Here is a 15858-nt window from a genome sequence, read left to right on the forward strand (position 1 = left end):
GCCCACTACCGCCAAATCGCCCCGAGTACCTTCTAGCCCAGCGGAGGAGAGAGCCTGCTCTTTCTTTTTTCTTTTCTTTTTTTTTTTTTTTTTGAGGCGGAGTCTCGCTCTGTCACCCAGGCTAGAGTGCAATGACGCTATCTCGGCTCACTGCAAGCTCCGCCTCCCAGGTTCACGCCATTCTCCTGCCTCAGCCTCCCGAGTAGCTGAGACTACAGGTGCCCACCACCGCGCCCGGCTAATTTTTTTTGTATTTTTAGTAGAGACGGGGTTTCACCGTGCTAGCCAGGATGGTCTCGATCTCCTGACCTCGTGATCCACCCGCCTCAGCCTCCCAAAGTGCTGGGATTACAGGCGTGAGCCACCGCGCCCAGCCGAGCCTGCTCTTTCAAACTGGCCAGAGGCAGAGCCTGTCCTGGCTGGGACTGGGCAGAGGAACTAACTGGAACCTCTCACACTCGGCGTGTCCACCCAGGACAGGCCTTGTGGGGCTGGGACTGGAGGCGGTGCAGCTGTGGGTCAAGATCATGGCAGACATGACTGCAGCGCTGCCCCGCTGTGCTTCGGGGGTGGCTGGCCTGCCTCACGGCCCAGGAGGAGCAAATTGGGCCCTATGTTTCAGTTTCTCCACCAGTCATCCCTGGGGCAGCTTGCTGCTTTATTGATGTTTTAAGATGAAAGATTTCAGATAAAGATGTGTTCAAGGCCGGGCGCGGTGGCTCATGCCTGTAATTCCAGCACTTTGGGAGGCCGAGGCGGGCGAATCAAGAGGTCAGGAGATCGAGACCATCCTGGCTAAACCCCATCTCTACTAAAAAACAAAAAAAAATTAGCCAGATGTGGTGGCGGGCGCCTGTAGTCCCAGCTACTCCAGAGGCTGAGGCGGGAGAATGGCATGAACCCAGGAGGTGGAGGTTGCAGTGAGCCAAAATCGCGCCACTGCACTCCAGCCTGGGCGAAAGAGCAAGACTGTGTCTCTAAAAAAAAAAAAAAGATGTGTTCAAGGTTCCCACCCTCTGGTCTGTATGAGGCATAGGGCAAAACAAGATTCCCCCTACTCCATTCCAGTCAAGGGGTCCAAACCACTTCTAAACACACCTCCAGGCATTTGCACACAGAGTGTCCTCCAGCTAGAGGGAATTTTTCTTGAAATCCTCATGCCCCAGTGGGGAAACTGAGGCCCCGAGTGCAGCCGCGACCTGCCCAGAGCCACAACAGCAAGAAAGGTCAGAGCTGGGGCCACATTTGAGCTCATACATGTAAAACGTTGCCTAATGTCCTCCTGATTGGTTATTATCACATAACAATAGCAATAATAATTATTCCAATTATGATATTACTATTGTTCCAGAGCTCATCATTCCAAGTCCATTTCTACTTTGCCATGTTGCTACCTGGGCTGTGCCCCCCAGGAGGCCCTCCCTCCCTGCCTCATCCTCTCTGCCTGGCCAAACCTTAGCTACCCTTCCCAGCTCTATAGCCAGCCTGCCTGGACTTACACCCCAGCCCACCTCTCTGGGCCTCTGCGTCCTGGCCTGTCAAATGTGGGTGATAGTGCACTCCTTGCAAGGGAGCTGAGAGGCCTGGGACCCTGGGGGCTGTGTGGGTGCTGCCAACAGAGCCACCCTAGGCCCACCTGGCTGGGCTAGGGGCTGTGGGGAGAACACAGAACAGTCCCAGCTCCCAACCAGAAAGAAGACAGTTTAGGACCCCGAGGGAGGGCACCTGTTCAGGTGGCTGGCGGAGCTAATAGCTGGGAAAGCCTGGGGCCCTGTGAGCCGGGTGAGGCAGGGTAGGGGCACAGGATGGCCACTGGGAGGTAGATAGCCCCTCAGCCTCCTAAGCCACAGGCTAGGGATCTTTTTGTTCACATTTGGGCTAAATGAGATCCAACCACCAGTCCAAAGCACTTGATGACTTGATGGTACACACACACACACACACACACACACACACACACCTCAGCCTCCTGAGCCACAGGCTAGGGATCTTTTTGTTCACATTTGGGCTAAATGAGATCCAACCACCAGTCCAAAGCACTTGATGCCCTGATGGGACACATGCACACACACACACACACACACACACACACACACACACACACACACCCCTACCTCTCCTGGGTTGTAAATTGAAATCTGGTTAAACAATTTGGTTGCAATACATTTGCAAGCTTGGGTTCACCCACAGCCTGAGTTCCTTCAGGTCTATGGTTCTCCTGAACAAGAGGGTGGTGTCTGTCACCCCAGCTGCCCAGATCTGCTGCTCCATCTGTCCTATCCCTGCCTGTGGTTGAGTTTCTCCACCAGTCATCCCTGGGGCGGCTTCCTTCCTTATTGATGTTTTAAGATGAAAGATTTAAGATAAAGATGTGTTCAAGTTTCCCACCCTCTGGTCTGTATGAGGCGTAGGGCAAAATGGGATTCCCCCTACTCCATTACAGTCAAGGGGTCCAAATCACTTCTCCCCTTTTTTTTTTTTTTTTGAGACAGAGTCTCGCTCTGTCACCCAGGCTGGAGTGCAATGGCGCGATCTCGGTTCACTGCAGCCTCCGCCTCCTGGGTTCAAGCGATTATCTCATCTAAGCCTTCCGAGTAGCTGGGATTACAGGCACCTGCCACAACGCCTAGCTAATTTTTGTATTTTTAGTAGAGACAGGGTTTCACCATGTTGGCCTGGCTGGTCTCAAACTCCTGACCTTGGGTGATCTGCCCACCTCGGCCTCCCAAAGTGCTGGGATTACAGGTGTGAGCAACCACGCCCAGCCCCAAACCACTTCTAAATACACCTCCGGGCATTTGCACACGGTATTTCCTCCAACTGGAAGGAATTTTTCTTGAACTCCTACTCATGCCTCAAGGCCCAGGTAAAATGGCGCATCCTGTGAGAGCTGCATCAGACCCCATCACGCAGTCAGGGCCTTCTTGGATCCCTCAGCCCCTCTCATAGCCTTCTTGTAACTTGCTACTCAAAATGACTTGCATATGAGACACTAAAAAGGCAGGGAGGCAGGAGTGGGCCCTGAAGGTCCAGTCTAGCTGGGACTCAGCAAACAGAGCATCACTTTCCAGGTCTTAGGTCCTCATTGCGATGCTTTCTTCTTGAAACCCACTTCTGTTGGTTCTGAACTGGGATTGCAGCCCACCAGGTGTTCTGACCCTGAACCCAGGCTCCGGTGGCCAACCCATTGCTCTAAGATGCATCCAGCCCTCAGGGTCACACAGCCAGAAAGAGAGCTAGTTCTCCCCATGAGAACAGAGGCTCTCGACAGGTGGAGCAATGGTCCCCAAATCTGAGACAAAGCTGCTCACGTGCCGTCAGAGGACCTTGTTCCCAGTGACTCAGCCACTTGTGTTGCCAGCTGTGGGACATGTGTGTCCATGTGCTCATGACGCGGAGGTGGGTGTGCAGGCAGATGTGTGTCTCCTGCCCTGTCTGGCTTTCCGAAGCCTCCCAGAGGCTTCTGAGAGGCAGCCTCTGAGCCCCATGACTCCCTAGTGCCACGTGCTAACCAGCCCAGGGTTTACTGAACTTTGGCCGTGGTGCCTGGGGAGGAGCACTGCTTCAAGCAGTGGAGTGACGGTGACCCACAGCTGGGCAGGCGAGAAGCCTGGAGACAGGGATCCCAGTGGCTCCACCTCTGGGGCACCGGGTACCCAGGCAGAAGGCCCTGACTCCCTGTTGGCCCCGAGGAGGGGCCTGCGTACAGGTGGCCCCACTCCTCTGGGTGAGGGGACAGAAAGGGTGTGGTGGGTTTGAAAATGATTTCAAACCCAAACGACCACAACTTTGAATTTTATGGTATTTGACGTTCATCTTTAGATACTTGGAAAGTTATCTAGAGCAGATAGAACGTTATCTGGAGCAGTTCTTTGATCATATAGTAGAGTCAGGGAGTGGAGAACAGGAGATAAGGGAAAGGGAGCCAGGGACCCAGGGATTCTAGGGCTTTCCAACCTGGGAACTGGAGAATTCTCAAACCTGGGAAACGTGCATGTGCCAGCCCCTACCTAGTCTGTGTGTGGCACATACTAGGTGCTCAGTAAATGGCAAATCTTGTCCCTTCTCCCACCTGGTCCAAATGTCCTGCTTTACAGCAGAGGACAGTGAGGCTTGGGTGCAGCCCCTCCTGCTGAGCCAGCCCCTGCCTGAGGCCAAGCGGTGCTGTCTCTGTCATCTCACAGCCCAGCATCCCAGCTGTCACTCCCTCTCCCAGCCTGGCCCTTTTCCCTAGCCTGGCTGGGCTCTTGCTCATGGCCCTCACCAGAAATAATGCCTTTTCCCTTTTCTCTGTCTAGTCTTGACCTTAGCCATCCTTCAAGGCCCAGGTGGAGCCTCAAAGCATTTGAGAATCCCCCAGACTGGGGCTACCCTCTGGGGCCTCTCCAGACCTCATCTCCACTCCGCTTCCCAAGGCCTGTGGGAACTTCAGAGCTTGCAGGAGGAACGGAATCTGAGTCCAGATGGCCCCGGAACCGGGAGGGCTGGATCCAGTGCAGCCAGCTCTGCTGCATGAGCCTCCCAGAGCCAGAGGAGGGAGGGGGCACTGGGATTGTGGGCCTGAGTTGGTGAGAGGAGAGGCTGCTGGAGCCATTCACTTCAGTGGGCAGTGCCAGGGTGTGAGAGCATCTCCATTGTGTCTGAGTGTGCATTCCTGGGATGCTTGTGTGTGTGTGTCTGTGTGTGTCTCCCACTGTGTGGAGTGACTGTTATGTGTGAGTCTCTCACTGAGCAATCATGAGTATCTTTGTCTCTTTGTGTGACCCCTACATCCACCTACCCAGGGGAACAAGGGGCTAGGCTGACCCCTGGGCTGTCAGAAAAGCCCCAAGGACCAAGTCAGGCCTAATGCTGGCAGCAGCCAGTCCTGCCCAGCGAGTTTTTCTGGCCTGGGCGCAGCAGCAGCAGCAGCAGCAAAGGTAACAGTGTCAGCCCAGAGAGGAAAAACAAGGCTGGGTTGGGGGCAGGAGCCCTAGGACACCCCCTCCACCACCCCAACCAGGGCTTGTGGACGTGTGGACCCACGTGGGTGCTAACTGCCTGCTGGGCGATCTCCATCAGGCATGGCCCCTCTCTGGCCTCAGTTTGCCCATCTGTGAAAAGGAGGGGTGGAACAACCTGTTCGGCAGCAGACAGGAACCAGAGTCAAGCTGAGCTTGGGAGGGGCAGGACACTGGTGCAGACAGACTCCTGCTGGGTCTTTGGAGCTCAGGGAGGGTGGGTGGAGGACAGACCAGGTCTGTCAGGGCACAGAGGTCGGTGGGCACCAGCTCTAAGTTCCTCGCTGTGTGACCTTGGGGAAGTTGCTGCACCTCTCCAGGCTTCAGTTTCCTTACCTGCAAGCTGGGCTTCTGGGGATCAGGCAGGTCTCCTCACTTCCCCCCTGTCCTTGCCTGCAGCCAGTCCCTTCCTCCTAAAATTGCACCCCCCCTCCACCACTTCCCGGCTTCATTTTCTCCAAAGCCTTGGTCATTGTGTAAGATTTTATACAATTTCCTAATCACTTATTGTCTGTCACCCAGTAGCACATGGGCACTTGAGGGACAGAGAGCTTTGCCCTATTTTGTTGCTGGCTGAATCCCCAGGCCCTGGGACAGGGCCGGCACACAGCAGGGGTTCAGTGACCAGATGGGCAGGGCAAACACATGTGCATTGACTCCAGGGTACCTCTGGCTAGAAAGGAGGCAAATATGTCACTTGGAGACAAACTGTCATTTATGGCAGAAGAGTCCACAGTAGCTTGGATAGGAGTGTGGGGCAAAAGTTAGGCAGCCCAGACACTGCACGCCAGCCTTGGCCCCTGGCCCGCTGCCCGCCAGCTCAGACATGCTCCCTGGAGGAGGAGGGGGACAGCCCTTTGTAAACTCATAAAGGGCAGCTAGCTATGGCCACAGTTGCTCTAGGAGGCAGCATGAGGCCCATAAACCCCACCTCTGACAGCTTTATAGGGCTTGGTGTGAGTATGCCAGAGATGCCATGCATAGTGCCATCAGAGTTCCCAAGTACCAACCAGCAAGGGTGGAAGAGCTCTTACACACCAATCTGCCAGGCTGTCATTTTCCGAGGTGGCCATCAGGTCACCCGGCTTCCCAGCATCTGGATTCCCTGACTCCCTGTGCTGCTGCCTCTTCTCTAAGAGTGTTGGATTCATGGGCAGGGGGTGGGGGGCAGCCTTCCAGGCCAGGAGGGGCTCCCTAATTCCTCCCCAGCTTGGTGTGCGGTCCTTGGGGCCTTAATATAATTATGATAACTGGCACTTATCATGTGCCAGTCATCATAAAAAACATGTTACATAGCTGTCCATTTTATAAATGAGGAAACTGAGGCTCAGAGGGGTAACTTGCCCAGGATTATACAGCGAGCAGCTAGCAGGTGTCAGAGCTGACTGTCGCTCAAAATACCATGCTCTTAGCCACATGCCCCATTTGAGTCTCAGCTTCCAACTCTGACCCCTGCTTGGTGGTTGTCCAAGGACCACTGAGAGGCCCCATGACAGATGATGGACAGAATGGGAGCAGGACCCAGGAGCCTGGGCCCAGGCAGGAAGAAGCCAAGGGTCAAGGGCTCCACCTGCTGGTGCTGTGTACAACCCACAGCCAGCCAAGCCCAGGAAGCGCCTGACAGTTTTGACCTGGGCACACTTGGCCAGTATGCCTTGGACAAAGGGTTGGGGGGCACAGGCCAGGATTTCTCTGAGGGTCGCTTCCAGATCCCTTCCCAGGAAACACCGGTGCTGGCTCGCCTGCTCAAGAACTGCTCCCTAAGACTGTCCATCTTCCCTCCTGGTCAGAAAACACGTTGTTATCCAAACACACCCCTCGCTTCCCCGCCTCTAGATCTCTACTCACGCTGTTTCCTGTGCCTGGCATATCATCTACTCTCCTTGTGCACCAAACGCCTACTCATGCTTTAGAGCCCAACTCAGATGTCACTTCCTCCCTGGTGCCTTCACTATGTGGAATGTATCCGCTGTCATTGAATTTCATTTATTCATTTGCTCATCATAGAGACCCCTGGGCCAGGCTGTGACCATTTCCCCTTCACATGCCTCTGGTTTGTCTCCTGTTTCAGTCCTGCCTTGTGGTTTTCACACAGCTGATGCTCAATAAATGCGTGCTGAGCAAACTCACAAGGCTGGGGTGTTCAGGTCTGATCATGTGCGTGTGCGCAGGTGGCTGCACTTACAGAGAGACGCCTGAAGAGGGCAGCACACTGGGGCGCTAACTTGGAGAGTGAGGCCGCGTGATTTGTTAGAGGAGGAAGCCGGAGGGCAGAGGGAGGGCGGAGGGAGGGCCAGCCCCTCCCCCTCAACTCGGGCTCCAGACGTAGTTTGAGTCCCCTGTGCCCCCACTTTGCTGGGTGACCTTGGGCTTTGGGGTTGGTTCCAGGAGCCACTCAGCCAGGCCAGCCCGCCTGGCGGACGCCATTCCCAGGAGATGACCAGGCCCTGGACAGCCGACACTTGGAAGACTGCCACGTCCTGCCTCCGCAGGAGCCGCAGCTCCCCGGGGCTGCAGGGAAGTGGGGGCTGGGCTGGGGGGTGGGGGGTGAGCCCGCGGGGACTCCAGGCTCCAGGTGCCCACACCATCCCGGGGGTGGGCAGTCAGGGCCAAGAACGCACAGTAACCCCCCAGCACGCACAAGCGCACACACGCACATGCTGACAGCACTCGCATTTTTAAGATGGGGAAATAGAGGCTCAGAGGGGGCATGCGCGTTCCTGCCCCTCAGGATCACCAGCCTGCCCCCAGGAGAAAAGGGAAGGGAACAAGGCTGATGGCTGGTTCCACCAACTGGGCGCCCGGGCTCAGGGGGAATGCGGGGGGCTGTGACCCCTGAGACGTTGGATCTGCCTCCCTGATATGGTTTGGATGTTTGTCCTCTCCAAATCTCTCATTGAAACGTGACTCCCAGTGTTAGAAGTGGGGCCTGGTGGGGGGTGTTTGGGTCATGGGACAGACCCTCATCAGTGGCTCTTTGCAGTAATGAATGAGGTCTGGTTGTTGAAAAGAGCCTGGCACCTCCCTCCCCGACTTGCCCCCGTCTCGCCATGTGATGCGCCGGATCCCCTTCCCCGTTTACCATGCGTAAAAGGTTCCTGAGGCCTCACCAGAGGCACATGCCGGTGCCATGCTTCCTACACAGCCTGTAGAACACCAAGTCAAATAAACGCCTTTTCTTTATAAATTACCCAGCCTCACATGTTCCTTTATCACAACACTAAATGGACGAACACACCCCTAGAGCCGCCTTCCTGACCATAGGCTCCTATGCCTTGCGGGTGCCTCCAGGCTCAGGGGAGCTCGCCACCCTGCAGGGCTAGCAGCAGACGTGCTGATCCCACACAGTGAACAGCTTGAGCTTGTTTCAAAACAGGCGGGCTGAACACATGGGAGTCACAGGGACCCGGCAGAGCCTGGAAGGCATCAGGTGGGTGGGAATGCTTTTCCCCCAGCAGGAGCCCTCATGGGCTCCTGGCCCAGCCTGTCTGAGTCTGCCTTTGTCTGCTTCTTTGGGACCCCCTGACTCCAAGCCCCATCAGGCTTGCATCTCCACACCCAGCCCCAGTGTTAGCTATCGACCCAGGCCTGTATTTCTTTGTCCTTTATTTGTATTTTTATTTTTATTTTTTGAGACAGAGTCTTACTCCATCACCCAGGCTGGAGTGCAGTGGCACAATCTCGGCTCACTGCAGCCTCTGCCTCCCGGGTTCAAATGATTCTCATGTCTCAACCTCCCGAGTAGCTGAGATTACAGGCGTGCGCCACCATGCCTGGCTGATTTTTGTATTTTTAGTAGAGACGGGGTTTCAGCATGTTGGCCAGGCTGGTCTCAAACTCCTGACCTCAAGTGATCCACCCGCCTTGGCCTCCCGAACTGCTGGGATTACAGGCGTGAGCCACCACACCTGGCCTTCATCCTTTAGGAGATCGTGAGAGGCCACTCTGCCCTCCTCTGGGGCCACCCCTTCCTTCATCCCTTCCTCCCGGCTGGCCTCTTTACCACCCCAGTGCTAGCTCCGCTGGTGGCAGTAAGAGCTGGCATGGTAAGCGCCTCCTCCGTTCCGGGCTCTGTGCCCACAGCAGCCCTGAGAGCTGGTACTGCTGGTGGTCCCCCCGCACACCTCCATGCCTGGGCCCAGCCATTTCTCTGTGTCCCCTCATCAGCCCCTACCTGTACAGTCCCAGAGGCCATCATCTCCCTCCTGACTCCCCACGGGCCTCCCTGCCACCACGCTCTCCCCCAGCAGCTCTTTCTCCTCACAGCACTCAGAGTCATCTGCTAAAAATGGAGTCCAATTACATCTCTCCCCTGCTCAAGACCCTCCACGGCTCCCTATTGCTCTGAGAGAAAACCCGACCTCCTTTCAGGCCCTCTGTGATCACTGGATGTGGGTGGAACTCCAGCCCCTGCCCTTCGCTCACTCTGCTCCAGCCACGTCACCTCCTCCGGGCTCCTACATGCCCCAATCACATTCCCACCTCAGGGTCTTTGCAAATGCTATTCCCTCTGCCTAGAAGCCTCTCCTCCCAGGTCCTCCTCATTCCTGGGCACCTGGGAAGCCTCCACCTCCTAGTTCAGATCTTTGCTGCAATGCCACCTCCTCAGAGAGCCCTTTCCTGACCACCTTGGTTCATTCTGTATTAACATGTTTTCTTGTTCACTCACAAAGACTGAAACCCACGACAGCAGCAACTTTGTTTTTTTTCCCATTTGGTTTCCCCAGCCCCTAGAGCATCCTGGCACATGGCACCTAATCAGTAAATATTCCTTGAATTAATGCATCTAGATTCTACCAAGGCCTAAGAGTAGGAAGGACAGAGACTAACTAGGAGCCTGACCCTGTCTACCCCCACCCCCATTCCTGCTGCTACTTTCCAGCCTGGATTCCTCAATCACTCCAGGGTGGCCCTTTAGGATTGGATTCTGTGCTGCCCAGAGGCTGCCACACCACAGCTGAGGGCCGCCCTAATACAATGCCAGATGTTCCCCAGCACGGCCACCCTGCCTCCATGCCAGGGACTATTCTAATTGCTTTAAATATACCAACTTGTTTCGTCCATGCAATAGCCTATTTTACATGTGAAGAAACAGGCACAGAGAAGGTAAGTGACTTGCCCAAGCTCACACAGCCAGGAAGTGGCAGAACTAGCATTCGAGCCCAGGCAGCCTGGCCTCAGGGTGCATCTTCCCAACTATATCACATAGAGTGGGACCCTGTGCGGAGCACATCCTGGACACCCGCCCTGGGCGTTTCAGCACTCTCCTGCCCTCAGTCTCTTGCCACATCACCACCCTGGACATCGCCCTCTCCTGATGAAGAACCTATGATGGCTCCTATACTCGTAGAAGCCTGGACTTCAGCCTGGCATTGAGGCCTTGCACAGCTGGCCTGATCCTGCTTTCCCAACACACCCCACTGCTCTGGGCTGCACCCTGGGGTGCCCAGACCACCGCCTGTGTCCGGAAGGCCTCTGCCCGGACTGCTCCCTCTGCAGGGATGCCATTCCTCCACCCTCACTCCGTGAGCCCGTCCCGGGCCCCAAGGCTCAGCTCAAATGCTGCCCACCCCCCGCCCACCCTCCTCTGCACACACCCCCAAGGGCCAGAGCTCACTTCACAGACACAGAGAACTCCCCTGGGGAGCTCTCGCTCTCCCGGATCAGGAAGGCTCCCAGATGGTTCCGCTTCATCAGAATCTCTTCCGCCAGCTGCCGGGAAATCCTGCCCGAGTACCACCTGTGGAGAGAGGGAGCCGGTGAAGGCAGTGTGAGACCAGGCTCTCAGCCAGCCTCCCACCCCGTGCCAGGTGTTCAAGGTCTGAGACAAGGGAGATGTGATTGCACCCATTTTACAGATGGGAAAACTGAGGCACAGAGAGGTGAAGCAATACACCCACAATCACACAGCAGAGGCAGGCAGGAGCTGGAACACAATCCCAGCATTTTAGCTCCTGAGGCCAGCCTCTCCTACCATGCCAGCAAACACACACCCTTATGGAAACAGAAAAGTCACACTCCAGTGAGCCACACCCCAGCCAACCTCAGTCTAACTTTCCCTTTGAGATGGTAGATTCTTTAAAGTCAAAAAATAAATCAGGCTCGGTGGTGCATGACCGTAGTTCAGCTACTCGGGAGGCTGAGATGGGAGGATCACTTGAGGCCAAGACTTTGAGACCAGCCTGGGGAATAGAGAACCTCCCACCCCCATTCCTTAAAAAAATACTTTTGGCCGGGCGCGGTGGCTCCCGCCTGTAATCCCAGCACTTTAGGAGGCCGAGGCAGGAGGATCACGAGGTCAGGAGATCAAGACCATCCTGGCTAACACGGTGAAACCCCGTCTCTACTAAAAATACAAAAAAATTAGCCGAGCGTGGCGGCATGCACCTGTAGTCCCAGCTGCTGGGGAGGCTGAGGCAGGAGAATGGCATGAACCCAGGAGGCGGTGCTTGCAGTGAGCCGAGATCGCACCACTGTCCTCCAGCCTGGGTGACAGAGCAAGACTCCGTCTCAAAAACAAACAAACAAGCACTTTTTTTAAAAAATAGAGTCTTGTTCTGCCGTCCAGGTTGGAGTGCGGTGGCATGATCTCAGCTCACTGCAACCTCCGCCTCCTGGGTTCAAGTGATTCTCCTGTCTCAGCCTCCCGAGTAGCTGGGACTACAGGTGTGTGCCACCGCCCCGGCTAATATACATATATATATATATTTTTGTATTTTTAGTAGAGACAGGGTTTCACCATGTTAGCCAGGATGGTTTTGATCTCCTGACCTCGTGATCCGCCCACCTCAGCCTCCCAAAGTACTGGGATTACAGGCATGAGCCACCGCACCCGGCAAAAAAAAAAAAAAAAAACTTCTTAAGTCGAAAATATAAAAACATGACAAAAATAATAGTAGCTTTGATATGGTGAGGAAATATCCATTCCACAGTCTCAGGCCACCTGAATTTTTTTCACAGGCACAAGTTCCTTTTGCTGCTGACCAAACAGAACTGGGTATGCAGAAGTTGCCTGGTAAATGCTTAGACTCTTGCAAGATCCCCAGGGTCTGGGAGTGAAACTCCTTTTCCAGTCCTGCTTATCTTGCTGTGTGGCTCCTGGTAGCTCCTGGTAGCCCCTGGCCTCTTCAGGAATTTGCCACTGCTATAGGCTGACTTTGTGTCCCCCAAAATTCAAATATTGCAACCTAATCCCCCATGTGACAGCAGTAAAAGGTGGGGTCATTGGGAGGTGATTAGCAGTCCCCATGAATGGGATTGGTGCCCTTATGAAAGAGACCCCAGAGAGCTCACTTGTCTCTCTGCCATGTGAGGACACAGCTAAAAGACACAGCCGTCTGTGAACCAGGAAGTAGCCTCATCAGACGTGAATTTGCCGGCACCTTGATCTTGAACTTCAGACTCCAGAACAGTGAGCAACAAATGTCTGTTGTTCATAAGCTACCCAGTGGATGGCATTCCGAGACAGCAGCCTGCAGGACTAGAACACCCACCATCGGAGGGGCTGTGTGGTCTCTGACTGGCTTTCCTAACTCCAGTGTTTTAGCCCAGCTTTGGCTCTGACCCCTTTATTGTTCGGATGGGGAAACTGAGGCCCAGAGCAGCCACAGGTCTCGTGGTAGGACCATGACAGAATGTTCCCCTTCACTCCTTCCATAAATGCTCCTCTCCCTGAGTCAGACTGAGCTTGGCACAGGTGGTGGAAGCCAGGCGGGGCTTTTCCTGTTGTTTCGGATGTTGATGAGCCCTCGGGGCCGAGTGCAGAAGGCGTGCGGTGCTGCACATGCCGCTAGTGTCCTGGCCGTGTCCCGGCGCCAGCCTTGGCAGGATGAAGGCTGCTCAGTACAGACCTCGGGGCTTTTTTTCTGGTGATTGACATATTTGGCCTGGGTTCAGGGCAGGCTGAGGCTCCCAGGAACAGTCTGACTCCCAGTGGTGACTGATGGAGCAGAGGGGTAGACGCCCCAGCGCCTGGCCTTCCGGAGGCATGACTCCTAGGTGCGCATTCTGTACTGTCTCCAGCTGGCCCTGGTCCCCAGCCAGATGGAGCTCCGGTTACCCCCAGCAGCGATGACGCCAACAGTTTGCCCCACTGGCTCCCCCACTTCCCTGTCCTCTTCTCCACTGTTATATAAATTCCTTGTTATCAGGCTCAGGGACGGCTTCCGGAGAAACCCGAACTCCTAGACATGAGATTCTAGACCACTGCTGCCCCCAAACGAATGGGGGCCCCTCGGCCCCTGTCCCAGCGAGTTTCCTTCTGGGAGGGGACGTGGGGAAGGTAGCCGCTGGGTATAGGGCTCAGGGCAACCATCTGGAGAGCTCAGCCTGGGTCTTCTGGGGTTTGGAGACCTGAAGGCAGGTGCCCAGCCAGCCTGGGTGTCTCAAGGCCAGAGGTGAATGCCACAGGCTGCAGCAGGAGGGGAGCGTAGGGGGCCCAGGGTTGGGGTTACCAGGCAGGGGAGCTGCAGAGAGCTTCTCCACCAGGAAGCCCCCAGCTCCGTCCTGCAACAGTGCCCAGCGTGGCCCAGGGTGGGAGTTTCCTGAGGGGGCAGGTTTCTTCGAAGAACCCACAAAACTCCTCAGGCGGCATCAGTGTGTGGGTGGCTGTTGCCCTCAGAGAGCATCGCAATCACACCCTCCCAGGAGTTCCCACGTCCCCTGCCAGCCCTGCCCCCACCATGGCTTGACGGATGGAGGCAAGAAGAAAGCACTTCCTGAAACTCCAGGGCCCGGCTCCTTCCCCCACACCAGTGTCACTCCATTTGTGGCCATCTCGCATCATTCCTGTTTTACTGATGTGGAAACCGAGGCCCAGATAGGGGCAGAGACGCCCCCACACCCCACCAGATTGCATAGCAAGTGCATGGCCTGGGACTCTCCCAGTCCCACAGCTGTTCTTATGAGCTTCCCCGCTGTCCTCCAGGGTGTCCCAGCCCAGGGCCATGCCACACGGCTGCAGTCCCACTCCACCTCGTGCCAGCTGTGAGATCCTGGGGGGGCACTCAACCTCTCTGTGCCTCTGTCTGCTAATCTCAAAGATGGCGATGGTGGTGCTCAGCTCCTAGGGCCTTGGGAGGATGCATGAGCTGCTCGTACGCGGGTGTTTGCTGCTCCCCCCACACATCCCCCTGCCAGGCTTGTCTCTGCCTTCCCTGGCAGACATCCACTTGAACTTCCAGGCCCAGCGGGCCACACCCTTCCTCTAGGAAGCCATCCCTGACTCCCATGGGCCGTGAGGCTGGGTCACTTGCCGCTGTGGCCCCTGCTGATGGGGCTGGCTCTGGAGCACTTGGCGTACATTGTGCCTCCCCCAGGGGCTCCTGGGGTTGGCGGGGGTGAGAGGGGGTGCCCAGGGAAGGAGTGGGCCTGGCATAGGCACGAGGCCTACCTCTGAATTTCTGAGGCCCCAGCCCTCCCTCTGCCCCCACACCTGAGGCCTTTATGGGCTAAGTCAGGTATGGAGCTGGAGTTTCCCCGTAGTTATTTTGGGGAGCAAGGCAGGTGCTGAGGTTGGTCGAGGACACACCTGGGCATCACTTCAGGCAGGTTACTCAGGGGCTTGACCCCATCCCTGCTGTGTCCCAGACACAAATGGCCAGAGATGACCCCAGAGGCATGGGAGGCTGAAACCCTCCATGGCCCTGCTAGAGTCTTGCCTCGACCACTGGCATCCCCTTGACAGGCCTGGCCCGGCACTGCGATCTTTTGTCATCTTTTCTCCCCTGCCTGAGCAAATGCGACCCTCTCAGCAGCTGTAGGCCAGCCAGCCTTCCAGCCATTGCCAGGCCATTTCCTCCACCTGAAGGCCCCTCCCTGACAGCTTGGCCCAGGGGGATTGCTCCCGTTCATGCCCTCTGGCATGTCTGGATGGTCCCATTGGCTTACAGGGGCCTGGGGCACTGGCTCCAGCTTGTGGCCCTGGGTCGGATTCTCTCGTCTCTCTCCCTCTTCACACACCCCCCTCCCTCTCCCCCTTAATTGACAGAAAGATCACAGAAACCTGCCCAATGTCACACAACCACGCGGGACATAGTGGGGCCTGGAACCCAGGCTGCAGCCCCAGATGCCGACTGGAAGCTGCGGCCTCTGTGGGGGAGGCTGGGAGTGCCTGGAGCCCGGGCAGGTGGCTGAGGACCTGGGTCGGAGGGGGCCTCGCCCAGCACAGGAAGCTGGAGGTGGTGGCGGCTTTGGAACTAACTTAAAGAGAGATAAAGAGGAAATACCTCTCATGCCCCACCCTGGCCCTGCACCTCCTTCCCTTCCCACCGCACAGCCACACACACATCTCAGCTCCCAAACTGTCCCTCCAGCCTGCTTGGCCCTGTCACCTGTCTCCATATCTGACTGAGTCCTACCATAACACCTCCATGGCTCCCCACATGGCTTGGCATTTGGGGGCCTCCTGCCAGTCCCACATGCCACAAGTTCTCTCTCATTGCTCTCCCTTTGCTCATCCTGACCCTCTCCCAGGGATGCCTTTCTCTTTTTCTACTTAACCAACTCCTACACATCCTTCAAAACCTCACTCATTGCCACCTCTTCTGAGAAGCCTTCCCTGAGAAATCACCTTAATGCTCACTGTCTTCCCATGTAGTATGTCCTTCATGTCCTCTTTCTCCCCCAGGACACAGCTGCTCTGACCCCTTGTGTCTCCAGCATCACCCGGGCTGGGCCCCCTGGAATTGTGGCCAGTGTTTACTGAATGACTAAGTGGCTGTATCTTGGGGCTGCCTCAGCTGCCATTTAAAGCATATCCAGTTGGTTTGCATAGATTTCTTGGGCCCCATGCCTGTTCTGAGGCTGGGCCCTGCCCCAGTCATTCTCAGGGCAGCAGTGTTGGCTGCCACCTGCCCAG

The 15858-nt window shown here is 56.1% G+C and overlaps 1 protein-coding gene across 1 annotated transcript in view; it reads right to left on the bottom strand.

Annotated features, from left to right (window-relative positions):
* The window catches only part of GRAP (GRB2 related adaptor protein), a 33911-nt gene that overhangs the window by 4431 nt on the left and 13622 nt on the right, over nt 1-15858 (bottom strand). The window contains exon 4 of the mRNA XM_055101190.3: nt 10618-10740. Coding sequence (XP_054957165.1) covers nt 10618-10740 — 123 coding nt within the window. The remainder of the gene's footprint in view (nt 1-10617; nt 10741-15858) is intronic.

The sequence above is a fragment of the Pan paniscus genome, chromosome 19 (genome assembly GCF_029289425.2).
Source record: "Pan paniscus chromosome 19, NHGRI_mPanPan1-v2.0_pri, whole genome shotgun sequence".
Taxonomy (NCBI): domain Eukaryota; kingdom Metazoa; phylum Chordata; class Mammalia; order Primates; family Hominidae; genus Pan; species Pan paniscus.